The 16,661-nt window shown below is 41.1% G+C and overlaps 1 protein-coding gene across 2 annotated transcripts; it reads left to right on the top strand.

Annotated features, from left to right (window-relative positions):
- Nucleotides 1–792: 792 nt before the first annotated feature.
- SPTSSB (serine palmitoyltransferase small subunit B) lies at nt 793–15,827 on the top strand. Of its 2 annotated transcripts, XM_062582623.1 has the most exons (4): nt 793–851; nt 10,000–11,284; nt 12,317–12,475; nt 15,601–15,827. In XM_062582623.1, exon 2 carries the CDS (start codon nt 10,031–10,033, stop codon nt 10,271–10,273), a length of 243 nt encoding a protein of 80 aa, XP_062438607.1. In that variant the 5' UTR covers nt 793–851; nt 10,000–10,030; the 3' UTR covers nt 10,274–11,284; nt 12,317–12,475; nt 15,601–15,827. The 2 variants fall into 2 exon arrangements, with proteins under 2 accessions (XP_062438607.1, XP_062438608.1); XM_062582624.1 differs by lacking the exons at nt 12,317–12,475; nt 15,601–15,827 and having other exon boundaries at nt 10,000–10,547; nt 11,094–11,623.
- Nucleotides 15,828–16,661: the final 834 nt, after the last annotated feature.

Below are 16,661 nucleotides of genomic sequence, written 5' to 3'. Positions count from 1 at the left end.
AGTCTTAAGCATATTTCTGAGCACCTTGTTTAGTCTAAATATTGTGGGTAGATGATGTGTTCTGAGCTTCACAAGGCTTCATCTCAGTGAGTTTCCCATAGTGATGAGCTGAAACATATTGAAAGTATGTATTTTTGTTCTTCTAAGAAGAAACATTTAGGTCCATGATTCCAGACAGTATTTGGTCCCTAATCCAAACACAGACACTGAACTAGACAATCTGATTTTCAAGTGTTAACAACCGGTTAAGTGTGCTCATTGTGTTGTTAGGCTGTCCAGCACCACAGCTAGGAAGGAGTTTTGAAATTTCACATGAACCAGGCTGTTTGGGGAGGGAAAAAAAACCTACACTTACGATACAAACCATTATCAATAACCAAACACACGTAGGTAGTGGTGCTGAACATACAGAGGATGCCTGGGACAAGCAGCACCTGTTTTCCTGGAGAATTCCTACTCCTGACAGTGGGAAAATAAAGCCGATGATTGCGCAAGTCTCTCTAATAAACGCCGCCCTATAGACTCATAATAAAACATTAAACACGCTGCGTGCGAGGCTGCCGGCGGCCGCCCCACAGCCCGGCTCTGCTCCTGCTTCGCCTCCGCGGCGCGGCGAGGCGTTGCGCAGCGCGGCGGGCACCGCGGCCGGCGCAGGGAAGCCCGGCGAGGGGAGGCGGCGCTGCGCGGGGCGCTGCGCTGCGCGGGGCGGGGCGGGGCGGCGCGGAGGGCCGGGCGGCGGCCACCCCCGGCGGGCGGCCGGGCCGCGCTGCGGCAGCGATTTAAGCGCGGCGGCGCCGGCCGGGCCGGGCTGGGGAGCGGCGGGCGCGGCGCGGGCGCGGAGCGGCGCGGAGGTGAGAGCGGCCGGGATGCGCCGGGCCGCGGGAGCCGCCGCCTGAGCCGCGGCGCCGCGGGTGGCGGGGAAGCGCCGGGCGGGCCGGCCCTGCCCTGCCGCAGAGGGGCTGGGGCGAGCCGGCGGCGGTGCGGGGCGCCCCCGTCCCCGCGCCCTTGGCGCGCTGCAGCCCGCGGTGAGAGGCGGGACCGTCCGCGGAGTCCGTGCCCTTGCCGGCTCTGCAGGGGATGTCGTGGCATCCACAGAAGAGCTGGCCTAAAGCTTTTGCAGAAACCAGATTCAGCGAGCCAGTCAAACGACAGCTCAGTTCTCAGTGCTGTCTCTGCGCTGGGCAGTTTGCAAACAGCCTCGTAGGGAGTGCAGTAGCAAAGGCCTTGGAGTGAGGGAGGCAGCAGTATAACCTCCAGGACTGCCTTGTGCACCTTCCTCGAGGCAGCTGGTGGTTGGTCATGTTACAGAAGAACCTGCAGTTTTGAGTGTGGTCTGGTGTACTTGTTGCTGTTCACTTGCATTTTCCAGATTTCCAGATGATGTAACTGGCACAGTGCTTGGGAAGGTGGTTGGCATTAGCAGAGACTCCCTAAAGAAAAGTCAAACCATAAAAAGGGCTGAAATAGGCGGGGAGTGGTGGAGGAAGGAAGGGGGTGCTCATACAAGTGTGTCTGCCCAGCTCGCCATCTGCCTGTTTCTGTTGGTCACTTCCTGTAACCCTTCAGTGTAAATGAGGTGCAGGAGTGCTTCCCTGTTGTATAAGTAGAGTTGGGATAGCATAGTGGAAAATCCCTGTCATAAATGCCAGTATTTCACTTAATCAGTACACATGGTACTCTTTGGACCATGTAATTATGAATGCTTTAGGATTCTGGAAGTTTATGTTCTGCTTAGGAATATCATGAGTATTGCTACAAGTAACTATGCTGTGAGAGCACTTCTGCACAGTTCTTGGAATGAGCTCTTGATGGTGAGGCTTGGGAAGAGAAGTCCAGGGAAGCTCTGCACAGGACATGTCTGTTGTTCATCAGGCAGCAACAGGAGATGTGGAGAAAGGATGCCTTGAGCAGCTCAGGCCCAGGGGATTACTTGACCAGCCAGCTTTGTGCCAAGAATGTGGCGGGCCGTGCTACCTAGTAAATGGCACCAAGAAATTCAAGTGCTCTAGTTGTCTGGTAGTGGGGCAAAGCATTCATTCTTCCACATTGTGTTCGGCTGATCCTACTTTTATTGGGCTTTTAAGCATGTGTAGTAGTTCCATACCTCAAGTCAGGTCACATTCTTGGCATAGAGCTGAATGAAGCTGCATTCCCAGACCCGGCACCTGCCGGAAGAGCCCAGCCCATCACGCAGAGCCACGCAGGCTGGCCTGCAGTGCAGCGGGCAGCTTGTAGCCTTGCCTGTCTCTGTGCCCTTTAGCAGAGTATGCTGCTGTTAATTTGCCCTTTGTGGAAGAATTTAAATAACAATTCACTGAGCTTTAAATGAGATGACAAAATTAGTACTGTATTAGTAGGAGTACTCACTTCTGTTTCCACAACTCAGATTGCGTCTTGTGTGTGTATACACATAGGTGAAGCCCTTAGGATGTCAGCGGGTTGCTTTGGACACCACCTTTTCTGTTCATCTGTGCATCTACTCTAGTCTAACATTGACATAACCCAGTCTCTACTATACTTCAGGCCAAACTGGCACAGGGGCATGTTGCAACTTCAAAGAGAGCCTTGTCTTGCTCAATGAATACAATGTTCTTTAGATCTTCACTGCCTGAACAAACAGTATTTGTTGGGTCCTTCCCTCCAAAAATTAGGAGTGGGTTTGCTGTCCCCCACATTTGATGGGTATTCTGCTGTATCATTAGTTTGCTATGTTCAAAACTCCTTGTTCATAGGGATGGAGTAGCCTACAAAGAGTGGTTAAATGGGTTTCTGCAAAAAATGCAAATCTCCATTTTTACTTCGTATCTGTTGCGACTGTGTCATTTCATTTTTCTTTTCGCCTTTCAGACTGATAACCAGCCTGGTGCAACACTGCCTCCTTTCGTTAGTTCTTAAAGGATATGCACTTGCATGCAGTACCTGTTTTCCACTCATACCAGTCATAACTATGACAGCATTCACCTTCTTATATTACATATAATCCAAGATCAGCTATTATTTTTAGCTGCTTTAGAAATGACTTGGAGCAAACCAAGCAAGTCTGAGCAAAATAAGATTTGAGAGTAAAGCTCTCTGTAGAGCCATAATATCTTGGCTATTTTGTTTAGGAAATGTTCTCTTTTCACAAGCTTCTGAATTTCCAAATTTTTAAGTTCCCTCAAAGATTCTAGTTTGTGCTCCAAACCTGAAAAATCTTGTGGGAACTGGGGCTGGGCCTCTAAAGCAAAGCCAGAGAAACTTGAAAAAAGAGTCAAATAGACACCTCATAGAACAATTATTTTAAACTCTTTTTTTTTTTTTTTTTTTTTAACATAGTGCTGATCAAATTTGAGAGCTTGTTTGGGATTCAGCTCCATTCAAAATGATACTTTGCTATGCTTACAGCAAAAACATGGGTAAAGCTTTTTTTGACCAAATATCTCAGTTGACCTGTGATGGAAGGAGAGAAACACATTTTCTTCTCTCTGTTCTTGCAGTGCCTGTCAATGGTATCTAAAGGCTAGTTTGGCTCTAATGTGCCACTCCGGACAGAGAAAGAGGGTGAGAATGCAGAATATATTAAACAGAGTAAGTCAGAAAGGAAGGGTTTTATAAACAAGTAAGTTGTAAGCAAAGAAGAAAAAAGCCAATTATGTATGAAAAAGTCTAAAGAAACTTTGGATGAGGGAAGAACACACAATGTCTTGAAAAGCTAATTCGACCTGCAGTTATGGGTTATAGGAAAATAGGTGGATGAAGGGAAGAGGCCTGCAAAGCTGCTCTGTTTTGTTAGACAGGGAGGAAGCTGTATCTTTTCTCTCTGCCTTGTCCAGATAGGTTGTAGAGAGAGAGTGATAAATCAGCCAGTCCTCAAAGTTATGGGAAGGTTATTCTTAAATGTTTTTGCTAGGAGCAGCCCAGAATTTTCAGGGAATAGTTAAGGCATGAAATCAGTCTAAACAGTTTGTTTTCAGCTGCTGTGCTGTTACTTGGTTTGGAGCCTCTTTCCTGATAAGATCTGGAGGATTGACAGTTTACATTATCACATTTAAAATTACTTCCTACATTGTTATAGGCAATCATACACTAGATCTGTGTACTTAATAACTTGAAAGAAGGAATAAATGCTATTTCAGAATCGTCTAGGTGTTCCACAATTCATGCAGATATATATTCTGACACGGATCTGTTTGCTTCAATTACAGACGAATTCATGCAGCTGTGAATTATAGGTGTTTTTCAAGTTGATGCTGTTGGTCACTAAACACAGGCTAAGAAATATTATTGAAAAGGTGCTGAAGGAGTGTGCTTATAAGGATATAGTTTGAGTTTGGAGCTGGGGAGGAGGCAGTTTTGGTTGCATTTTATGCAGGTGGAACGCTGCCGCTCCTGTAGTACCACTTGATTAGTGTTTTATTGCCTTGTCTGAAAGTACCAAAGGTAAAAGGAAGTCTGTCACCTTCAAAAGGTGTTTGTTGGGTTCCTAGGTCTTGGGTTGTCTAATGTTTCTCACTTAAAAGAAGCAAAATCCCATCTATGTGTTATTACCAAGGTCAGCAGGAAGGAGTTAGTGCTGATGAATTATGAAGCTTCTAAAGCTCTTCTGAGCACAGTAAGCAGAAATGTGGCTGAAAATGCCATTGCCCTATCTTACTGTTTCCCCTCTTAAGTATTTTTCAGTTCCTGGAAGAATTTTTTTAGAAATCTCAGACACAAAGCATGTTTACCTGCATGCAAAATACTTGAGTCATGCACTGTAGTAATTTCCTTAACTCAGCTTCACTCAGGTGTTGAATGTTGGCAAGAATGCAAACTTAAAAGTTCACCAGAACAATTTCTGTAGCACAGCAGTTGGCAGTAATATAAGGTTGTGTTGTGCAGGAAGATGATACTAAGGAAGAAGAGCAGGAAATGGCCTTGTGCCTGCTGCAGGTTTTTACTCCAGAAGTAGAGCAGAGATTTTGTTTATTTTAATCCACATGTGAAGACATTTTTACTTTTGCATCAGTGTCCATAGTGGGAGCTGTGCTGGACTATGACTGTTCTTTGCATGCACATTATTTGTTTGATGTTACCTCCCTGTGAAAACAAGCTTTTACACATCAAAGTGCAAGTACCACAGTAACCTGAAGGTTCTGCTTGTCAGTAGGGTAATAGGCAGTTGTTGAGGCTGAACTAATGCTGTGGCCAAGGGCCATGCTGTACACAGGGAAATTGAGTAGCACAGATGTGATACAAAAACAGGCTGAGACACTGTCCCCAGGCAATGCTGCCATTCAGGCTCTCAGCACAATCTTAACTGCTGCCTCATCTAGATTTCTTCCTGATCAAGTATTACTGATCCGCAGAACCTGTCCTTCATTCCTTACCCACTGATGCTCGCTGAATAAAACATACTAAACCAAATGTGTGATGGACTGGAAATGTGAATCCTCTTGGCCTTCTATTTGCATTTACAGAAGTGTCAGTCTATAAATCAATGGATTCATTCCAGAGTTACGTTAGCATTAAGAGGGACAGAGTAAGTCCTCAAATAAGTCAGGATAGAGTGTCTGAATAACAGTAGAACGAAGTTGTCTGTAACAAAATTAGAGAAAAGTTTAATAACGGTTTTGGATAATGATTTGCAGAGGATATGTATTTCAGTATCTGAGGAGCACAATTCTCTATCCTTTTTCTGATAGTTAAAATTATTTACATAATTGTTAAATGATTTGGCTGATATGTTATTATTGCACTTTGCCTTGTTTTATCTGCTATTTGGAGCCTGCCACAAGGGAAGACCAAATAAAAGCCTCAGGGTCCCCAGGTTTTATTTAAGGTCCCAGGGCTTTATTTAAGCTTCATTATGAATCCAGCCTCCTAGGGTTCTGCAAACTGATCAAGTTTTGTACCTGTGCTATCATAGCAGTTATCCAGCAGATGACCAATTTGCAGTCAGTTACATATGTACATATTTGGGACTGGATGTGGGGGTTGTTTTTTCTTCCTTGCCTTGATTAGCACTGCAAAGCATATACAAAGATATTACCATTCTCATTAGCAGGTATTCTACATAAAAAGGCATCAGGGATCATCTGCTTAATGATTCCAATGCTGTCTACAGCTCCAGGGTTTGCTTTTGCCCACTACAGATAGTTATCTAGACTTAAGTAAATTTTGGAAATCTCTTTTTCTCTGTATGTGTAGTTGAACTCTTAGTGGGAGTATAATGTTTCTCAAGTGTTCTTTGGAAACCAGTCTATCCCAGTTACATTGCAAGGCTGTCTTTCCTCAAGAATTTTGCCACGTGGAGTTCAGCCAGCAGAGCTGCACACAGGCAATGCGAACAAGTGAAGTCCCCAAAAAACTATTGCTCAAAGCAGGAATGATATAGTAAAGGACGTACCATGGGCATCTTAGTATTACAGTTCCAAACATTAGTTCTAACACTGTGAACTAAGATTATTTAGTACAGTTTTGGGGTGTTTTTCATTTGTTTTATGGAGTTTTTTTGAGATTAGGCATGCTCTTAAAAGAAAGCTCTTCGGGTGTGAGGTTTTTCTTTGGTTGATTACTATCTCTTTAGCTGCTCTAATTGGAGATGTGTCAACGATCAGGAAAATCAGGTTGCCATGTAAAACAATAAAAGCTGCTTTACAGGTTGCTCTTCTTGCCTTTTCCATTGGAGATGAAATTGCTGAAAATAATTTGAATATTGCCTAACAGCTTTAGAAGCTGAGTACTAATTACTTTCTTCACAGCTGGCTGTAACAGTTCCATGGCCTCTACATGGGAAGGCATTTCCACAATGCAGCTGAATACTTCAAATTTGTAGACAAATTATAAGTTAGATTATGTAACAACAAATAATGTCCTCCTGTTCTGGAATATTGGAAATTGAGCTAATAATGCAGGATTCTTTCAACTGAAATTCAACTAATTGCAGCATTAATGCAGCAAAATGCAGTAAATACCAGCAACACTTAAATGTAAGTGGAAGCCTCTAGGACAGGTCCTGTTTGATATACAGATTTTTTATCTTGAGATTTGTCTAGTTATCTGCCTTTCCCTTTAATATTGCTACATCATAATTGGACTATGTGGTAAGTTCGTCTGAAACCTCTGGACATAAAGAGCTTTGGAGTATTATGTTTAAATTTGCAATTAATGCAAATTGAGTACCTTAAGAAAAGGTATCTGCAGCACAGTACCACAGTGGATTCCTACATCTCATCGACTGATCAGTTGGTTTAAGGTGGCTCTTTTTCCCTCCCATCTATGTTTTCCTTTAATTACATGTCTAGAATTGCATTGTCCTGAGATGCCCAGTGTGTTCATTGTTTCCAAGACAGCCTTGCTAAAGAAGAAAGTCTCTAGGTAGATTAAATGGCCTGGAAGCGTGTTAGCAGTGAGGACAAAGACTAACTTGACTGTTTATCTTTACTTATCTCAACCTTTATTGTTCATTTGGAGACCACACAGTCTCTTTATTAAGAAGGTTTGCATTCTAGCTGCCAATTCGAGGAATCTCATTACAGTTGTATCTAAGTGCCTGAGGATCAGTTTATCCTCTTGTGTGGTAAATATGGGAAGATCTAAAATGCTTGAAAGTTTATGGACTTGGCCAGCGTTGCTAGGAAAGCTGTGACCAAGCTGAATTGAAATGCAGTCCCCAGGCTAGAGAAAATGCAATGGTGTCTTTGTAAAACACTGAGAGGTATAAACAAAAAGGTTTGTTAATTATTCTACTTCATACTTCATTTATGTCTCTCTGAAATAAGGATATCTAGCAAATGATAGTGGTAAGTGTGCAGCCTGGTAGGTTGGCCTAATATCAGTAAACTCAGCTTGGGGAAATCTTTCAGTATCTTTGGCTCTTCCTTATACCAATGAAGGCCTCTCAGCCCTGTATTTACACATAAAAGTATATGTGCTGCTGTGGGCAGAAAGATCTGTTAAAATGCAGTCTCTCTCCTCGAAACTGCTCTGCTACCCCCTCGATAACCTCACATGCACAGAGAGCGAACAAGTACTCCAGCCTTGCAGTTTCTCAGCACAGCAGTCAGGCTTAACAGTCACACAAGAAAGGTGCTTAACTAGCACAGGTATAACCCCAGTGTAAACACTGTAATCCTGCTTAGTATAAGAGGACTTGTGATGCTTAGTTTCAGTTATATAGCAAAGAGCTTAACCTATTCATTGAAAAATGCTGCTCTTTTTACAGAAGATTATATAGAGATACTTCTGGCTCCCAGTGAGTCTCAGTTTGCCAACTATGCCATTCTTACTGCAGGCCTCACAATATTTTCAAGGCTTTATGACCTCTTGAGTTCTACCTTAAAATAATTTATCTGAAAGGAATCATCTTCCATTAATACCAGGACAGAAACCAGTGGCAACCCTTTCTTTCCAGCCTGTACCTCTGTAAGTGAAGCTGTTCGTAGCAAAGACAGCCATTGCTAGACTTAAAATGGAAGTGACCTGCCCTCCAAAAAGATTGTAGGAGGTCCCTTGGCTGGAGATGTAGCCTAGGAGACAATAAAGGAAAGAGGGAAATGAAGGAAACACAATGCTCTGGGAGAAGGTGAAAAAAAGGATCTATTAGGGAAGGTGCTGAGGTTAAAGGGCTGGTGGAAAGTAACTGGGCAGGTGAAGGGTCAAGCACAGAAATTTTCTGTATAAAAAAATCTCCTAATATAAAACATCCTTCTCACTTTTTTTCTAGTGCATAGTGTTTACAGTTTCTCTGCACTTGCCAGCCAAAGTGTGTGTGTGGGGGGGGGGGGGGTTGAGAGTTGGAATACCTGGAGAACAGATGCAACAAGATCAGGATAGGAAATGGCAGGGAGGAAGGAGAAACGCTGAGAGAGGAGCCAGCACGGGGGGGGGGGGGGGGGGGCCCAAGATCAGAGGTAGTGTCTTATCGGCAGTGTTGGAAAGTCAACTGGAGTGCTGATTTAATCAGAAAAGGTCTGTGGTGCTTAGGATGAGACTGCATTTGTTTTCTTCCTCGAAGGCAGGGAGGGACACTGCTGTTCAGCCTCTCGGGAAGCTAGGTTTGACAGTATGCTTTTGGTTTGGAACACAATACAGGAATGTTGTACTTTAACAATTGGCTGTACTAGTGACCTAAAGGAAGAAAGATGGAGAAATAACACTTCCTCGAGGTGTGTGCACTGTTAAGTGCACCCATTGGACAAAAGATTGTATGCAGTAGTAACTAAAATAAAGCTGCTGCCTGACTGCCAAAACAAAACTGTGGTCGTTCCCCCACTAGTTAATTTGCTCTGCCTTCAATAATTCAATGTTTTAACAAGAAATAGTGGAAGGCAAAACCCATTTGCTAGTTAATACTTGCTCAGCCATAGGAACAATGAATGCATAAAGGTATTACCTGAGAGGAAACTCTTTCCTAGACTTGTAACTTTGATCAGATGCTCTTTAATTTGCAATGTATCTATTTCTTTGAAATGAGCTGAAAAAAACTTGTTATGCAATCTGAAATGACTTCTCTCCAACCCTTCACACACTGCCTTTTTTAGTATTCTATAAGTGTTGAGATTTAAGGAATGATTATCAGAACTAACAGGGTTTTTTTTTTTTACAGAACAGTTCTTCAATCTTATTTTTATCCAGAGCATACAAGTCTGCCATCCTCACCTACAGAGCTTGGCCCAAAGCCTTCCCTTTTAAATGCATATCTCCCTGACTTCCATGTGAACCCTGAGCCTTTACAAGCTAATAGGCTACTGCAGGATGAGTAACAAAACATTTATAATCAGAATGTAGGAATTTAGAGTGCCCAACCAATACAACTTTTATTACTGCAGGAAGCAGTTTCCAGAGCTAAAGGCTGTTTACCTTTAGGAAGGTGGAGGCTGGTGACAGCATTGAGTCTTTATTTCTTATTGAACTTTCTTTTATGTAACAATTACCATGTACTATTGAACTTGTGAACTTGATATTCACCACAGCAGATTTTACTTCTGGGTCTTTCTTTCTACAGCAGTGGTAATCCAGGCTTCTCTATTGTTACAGGTTGTCTTCTCAAAATCAATAAAAGCTGAAGATGGATATTAAGCGTGTGAAGGACTATTTCTATTGGCTGTACTTCCAGTACCTCCTGGTCACCTGCAGCTATGTGCTGGAGCCTTGGGAGCAGTCCATGTTCCACACCATCACTGTCACTGTTTTTGCTATGGTGGTGTACACTGCTTACGTCTTCATCCCTATCCATGTCCGCCTGGCTTTTGAGTTCTTCTCCCAGATATTTGGAGGCCAGCCTGAAAGTACTGTTTCCATCATGAACTGAACTTGCCTCCGTAGTAATTAGCAGCTCTTGCAACTTGTGAAATGAAATGTCTTCAGTTCTGTGCATTTGAGTTCTGAAGCAGTTTTGCAGTTATGAAAATACTGTTTTCTCTTACAAAACATGGCTTGCTTAATTACCACAGCTGAAAACCAGAGTAAGGCTGACTATTGGCTACACAGTCCCAGTTAAATAAAGCACAAGCCAGCTTTTGCTGTGTGATAATGAAACACATCATCCAGAAGAAAACACTTATCTAATATTCAACTTGCTCACTGTAAGAAAAATATTATGTATGATGAATGCCTTGAATTAAGAGATGTCTTTTACTGTAACACATTCAAAACCTATTTTTTATCATAATGGAAGGCAGGTATTCTAGAACCGTGTGCTTTTTAAAGTGTAGTTTTGCATATTTTCTTCACTAATTTAATCATATTGGCATATATCAAATAGCAAAGACTGTTTACAATGATTGTGAGGAGGGATATTTTGCTTATTATACAAAACTCCTGCCAACAGACTGCAGTGGCAAAACCTGCCTTTCTTTTTTTGACAGACTAGAGGAGCATAAGTGAAATAGAGCATGATTGAAAACTGTCTGTCTGGTAATTGACTTCTGGGTTTTTTAATGGATGGAAGAATAAAGAAAGTAATATGAGGTATGAACCTGAATCCAGCAGCATCTAAGTTGCTGCTACTGAGTTTAGATGTCCTAATTGCTGTAGTAAAAATTTACTGAAAACAGGAAGAGAAACAGAAGCGAGTGTTTCAGTGCACTCCTCCCTTCTTTGATACAAACTGAGACATTTTTTTCTTTTAGTTCCTCTCCACTGAAGCAAGCAAAGTGTATGTTTGCACAGAGGAAGATGATGCAGTATATAGAGTGGAAATAATATTTTAATAACTACAGGGAGGTCTGAAGCATTTAAATGAAACTTTGATACAGAGATCTCCTTTACAAAGAAGAAATGCAACTTACTGTAATTGCCTGTGGGAAGTTTCTTCAACAATGTAAGGTTTGTTTTGTTCGTTTTTCACTTTACATCTAAAGCAAATGCCAATGCCAAATTGCTGTAACTATGCAGTGCATGTATCTAACAGCTGATGCTAATGTTGTTAGAAGTGAGAGTTATAAAATGTAAATAGCTTTCAAATAATGTTTGCATGGATAAAGGATTAAAAAAAAAAAAAAAAAAAAAACAACTTATTAAGCTGCAGTGGGGTCCTGCATGCTTAAAAGAATGATGTGTTCTGAACTTTGTCAGAAACTAAGACATGTTTTGAAGGCTGAACAGATCTGAACATGTGTATGCAGTTTTTTCAGAAACAAAATAAAGACCACTTCTTCAGGAAGCAATACTTTAGTGAATGACTTGGCTGTTTGTGCTTTTACTTTGCAAGTACTCTGGATGTGTGTGGTCCAGGTCAATATCACAGAAACAGATTTTTTTTGCTAACATTATGGGGCAAGGTTCCACAACTGCTCAAGTAGATCCACATCTGGATTGCCATGATCTTTATTTGGGACCTGTGTTCCTGCCTGAGATCTCCATTCTTTTGGGATGGGGACCCAAACTTAAAGTTGAAGAGCCTCTGCAAACCTATTTACAGGGCCTGATGAAGTAACACACTGCTGTGTAGTGGCCTAATTATACAAGTCATCAAAATCAGCAACTACTTGAGATAAATGTATCAATGTATACGTATGACATTCCTTTTCTCAGAGGCAAAATTGGGTTTGTAAGCACACTTACAGTATTAAACTGACATTGGAGGAGACAATAATATTAAGTACTTGTGAAAACTTCTATGAAAATGGTCTATAAAACAGATTAAAAGTATCAACCTAAATCTTAGAGACAAAGAAATGAAAAGATTATCAAGTGAGTACTTGAACTGAAAATACAGTCTTTTGAGGATAGGATATTGGGAGCTACTTTTTAACTGGATAATAAAATAGTATAAATGCTATGACATGTCTGCCTCAATTGTTTCCAATTAAAAAAAAATAATTTCTAAAAAAGCTTTTTTTGTCCCCAACAGCATCAACCAGAACTGACCTGCTTCTAGTACTACAAGGAAAAGCACTTCCTTATATGTGTGCAATGGCTGGGTCTCATATCTCAAGGAACACACACCCCAGTGTGATGTTGCAATTTGTGTTTAACTTAAAGCAAACAGAATAATCATCTACAAACACAGGTATTGTTCAGGAAGAGGGAATTTCCATTGACCTCTCATGTAAGGATTCTAGTAAAGCACTTCTCTTCCTTGTTCCTCCCTTTGACTTTTTACAGCTTCACAGAAGGCACTTGGAAGAAAGCAGTAGCAGTTTCTCCTTGGGAGATCCTCCTCTAACTGCCTTCTGCCACGTTTGTTAACTGAAAACACTTTGGGGGATGGAGCTGTCTTCAGTTTGTTTAGTAAATTTTAAAGGAGTTTTGGGGTGAGAGGTAGTTGAGGATGGAAAGAGATAGCTGAAAATAACCTCTTTGCTGAAAAGCCTTTTGAGATTTTTTCCAGTTCTGTTTGTTCCTTCATCTCTTACACTACCAAAGCTGAAATATTTCTCCTTATTTAATATTTAAAATTAATGGATTCCAGCAGGAGGTTTCCAAAGCATATTTTTGGAACACAGCTGTAAACAGAACCATTTTTTCCCTAACTAAAAGACAGCAAAGGTAAGGTACTGTAGGACATAATTTTCAACAGGCTGAGACTGTACCACAGCTTAGGAACTTGTGATTCCGAAAATCTTTTTCCCTGCTGGATGAAGCTTTCATATGTGATAGAAAGAGGTTTCCATTACATTATATCTTAATGTGAAATTACCATTTCCTGTAATAGCAGTAAGCCATAGGAGGAGGGTGCATGCCTTCCAAGAGCTGCCAATAATACTAGTGCACAGTTCGGTATGTGTGCACAGGAGCAATGTATCTGGGCTGATGCTCCATGGGAAAGAGTATAATGTTGGGTTCTTTATTAAAAAAAAAGCACCCTGGCAGGACACATTTTCTTCTGCTTCTTTATTACCCCACATTAACTGCAGCTACCTCTGCCATTATTACCCTTTGATAATTGTAGTTTGGGCTGAGCACAGCAGCTAGACATTTTTACACCAAAAAAGCAAATAAAAGCATTATGGTAAAAATAAATAAAATCAATAATCCAACAGCAATAAATGAAACAAAAGCAGAAAGGAAGATGAACTAGTTTCATCTGCATTCACCCTGAAAGTACAAACCTATCATTAAATTAAGTGCTGAAAAATGTTTGAGTTCAGCTGGCCAGCACCATACCTCCCTTGTTTAAAATTCATTTTCTTAATTTCATTTAATCAAAGGCAGCATTTATCCTGCCATAAAGGTTTCCTGGCCAGTTTCATGGATCACCTCCCAAATCCATTACTTAGGGCAACTACATGTGCATCTGTTCAGACAATGCACTTCCAGAAGGGTCTTCCTGAAACATTTCCAGCCAGACTTTGCTAAAGAAAAATTATTGAAAAAGGGTTCCCAGGGCCCTTTTCCTTAGCTGTGGTTTTATACAGGAAATTAGTAATGATCAGCAGAGTTAACAATGACTTGACATATCTAGCGGCCTTATTTCTGAATTATTTTGGTGTACTCATTTTGCCGCATGAATTAAAATGTGGAATGTCAAATACATTAGCAACAGTATAGCTCAAAGGCTAGTCAGTGGGATAGAGAAGGCTCTAATTATAGGCTGCTTTAGCTGGTATCTCACTTACTTCAGAGCAATATTCCCAGTCCGTTTTCATAACTCCTAGATATCCTCCAAATGGTTCCTGCCTTTCAGTTTACCTGAGAGAAGAGGAATAGATATATTTAGTGGTTAAAGTGATATCCTCATTCCTTCCATTGATCTTCCTAGAAAATCAAGCAGAACAGTCCAAAGCGGCTGATAGGGGAAAATCACTATTGTGTACTCTTCACGTTTTCAGGGAATAAACAGAGGGCAGCTGGGTTCAAACTAGTCACTTGTAGAGACAGATCATCACTTGTGTGTCCAATCTGATCTACATGGAATTCCCTGAAAAATGAAAGCTTGTGTTTCTGGAAAGTTTTGAAATATTGAACATGCCCAAGTACAAAATTTTTCTGACATTTTATTATTGATGCTATTTAACTATAATTTAAGAATCTTGCTTTGGATGCAGAGTTAGTGTAAAAAAAAAAAAGTTACGTTACTTTTTCACTGATAACCTTTTATACAGTTAAATCATTAAAAACCTTAGTGCCTTTTCTCCTTTATCAAGAGAAAAATGTCATTAACATACTTAAAATAATAATTTTTATAAAAGTTCTGTTTTAGATGAACTCCAAAAGAGCAAACGGCTATCACCAATCAGTAACATACAAACACTACAATGTGTGAGCAATGTACCTCCACAGAGATGCCTCTTGGAAGCTTGTCTACAGAGTTAAGGGGTGGTAAAAATAGCATGTGTCCAGAAATTGTTCTTATCTCAGTGGTAGGAAGCTCTCCTGTACTACTTCAAAATGCAGATGTTGTCCTGTTCTTGTTATAGGCACAGTATTAGCCCTGTTCAGCATGTACACAGTATCAGTCAGGATTGTGAATACAACATACTGTATCTGGGTCTCCCCTCAGTTCTCTGTTACCAGGGCAATGCTCCACTTCTAGAGTTTAATTTTGCTAATTATGCAGAAGCCAGGGAAAAAAAAAACCTGTGTGAGCCACCACAAAGGTGGATCTTTAAATACAAGAAGTACAGCAGGGTGTAGTAACAGTCAACAGAACCACAGGAACTGCAAATTAATCTTGTACAGCACTAGAAAATATTTGCAAAAATTCAGCCTACCCTCTCAGGTGAATTAGTGCACTCTTGGGTGGATGTATGGACAAATGGCAGTATTTCAAGCTGAGCTTTTGAAAATTAAAGTAGAAAAAGTAATATACAAATTAAAAATCACTAAGCTTGTGAGAATTTCCTCACAATCACACAAAATGATCACCATCCAGTACCATATCAAAAGCAATGCTGTTCTTTCATAGTATGTGTGAGTCCCTAAGTCATTTTGTTTATTTTTAAAATACCAAATCACAGCTATATTAGCAAATCACCATGTTCTTATCCTACTACAAATGTATTTTTGCATAGAACCTGGGGGTTTTTTTGTTTGTTTGTTTGTTTTTTTCTGTTTAGTAACTCCAGATAGCTTCCTAGCCAAGATAGGAGAACAATTTATTTATTTGGACTCCCTGTGTGCATCTGGATACTGACAACAGCAAGATTTAGTGAAAAACCATGACAAATACAGTCGCTCCTCTCCTTTCTGCAGTAGTAGTCACCAGTGTCCTGCAGCTGGAGGTCAGCAAACAGCATGTGGCAATGGAGACAGAGACAGCAGATGTTAGCAGCTCCTCCCGTCATGCCTGTCCCGCAGCCTTGCTGACAGCAGCAATAGCCAGCCTCATTATTTCCAGAAAGACAGCAGGATGCTCCATCAGATGAAGGGAATGCAAAAATCACAATTAAAAAATAAATCTCGGTCACTGGTCAGCTAAATTACTAGGTATCGTTTTGTTTGTTTTCATACTCACCAGCTGCCTTCTGCACAAGACATGGTTCCTCACTCAGTTTGTATGGACTCTACCCTCCAACCCAAGCATGACCAGTAGCTAAAAAACTGAGGAGTCAGTAGAAAAATCAGACTTCTCTTAAGGTACAAGTCATCAACTACTACATCCACAGCAAACTTCATGCTATGTGCAGACCTGCCTCAAACTTCTTGCAGCCAAGGAAGTCAAGGGAGCCGAAATGATCAAAATGTTCTGGCAAAATAAAATACCTTAAATCTCACGAAACAGAAAATTCAGTGTAATAGCAGCATTTGTTAGCTGACAAAGAAGGTCAGACACCTGTAATGCCCCTAGGTCCTCAGAAGGCAGGAAAGGCTGGATGTGAGCACACAGTAACAGCACAGAGCTCCTCCAGCTGCTCCAGTGGCTAGAACGGAAACAAAGCAGGCTCCTCTACTCTCCTTCCTCCAAAAAATGCAGAAAACTTGGTATGAACTAACTGAAGGTATCTTGGTCCAAAGCATGACTGATTTTGTCCACAATAGATCAGTTCCTCAGAATATTTTGCCACTGAATTTGAAGAGCGCAGGTTATGAAAATATCTCTAGGCAACTTATTTAGAAACTCCCTAGCTTTATAGCTGTGATTCACATATGGAGGTAAGAATTAACTCTGAGACATCTGTCATCATTGTTGTCTACTCCACCCTTTTTTCAGAGGCTGCTTTCAGTGGTTGCTAAACCACTACAGTTTATAGCTGCTAAACTGCTGATTTCGGCATTTCAATATAATGAGCCCCAAAGTAACCTGTTCAGGAGTT

Source organism: Rhea pennata, chromosome 9 (assembly GCF_028389875.1).
Source record: "Rhea pennata isolate bPtePen1 chromosome 9, bPtePen1.pri, whole genome shotgun sequence".
In the NCBI taxonomy this organism is placed as follows: Eukaryota; Metazoa; Chordata; class Aves; order Rheiformes; family Rheidae; genus Rhea; species Rhea pennata.
The sequence above is the reverse complement of the archived record's forward strand: the minus strand, read 5'-3'. Positions and strand labels throughout refer to the sequence as shown.

Bases quoted from the DNA above. Each gene is read 5' to 3' on its own strand.
- SPTSSB (XM_062582623.1), top strand. From the start codon at position 10,031: ATGGATATTAAGCGTGTGAAGGACTATTTCTATTGGCTGTACTTCCAG.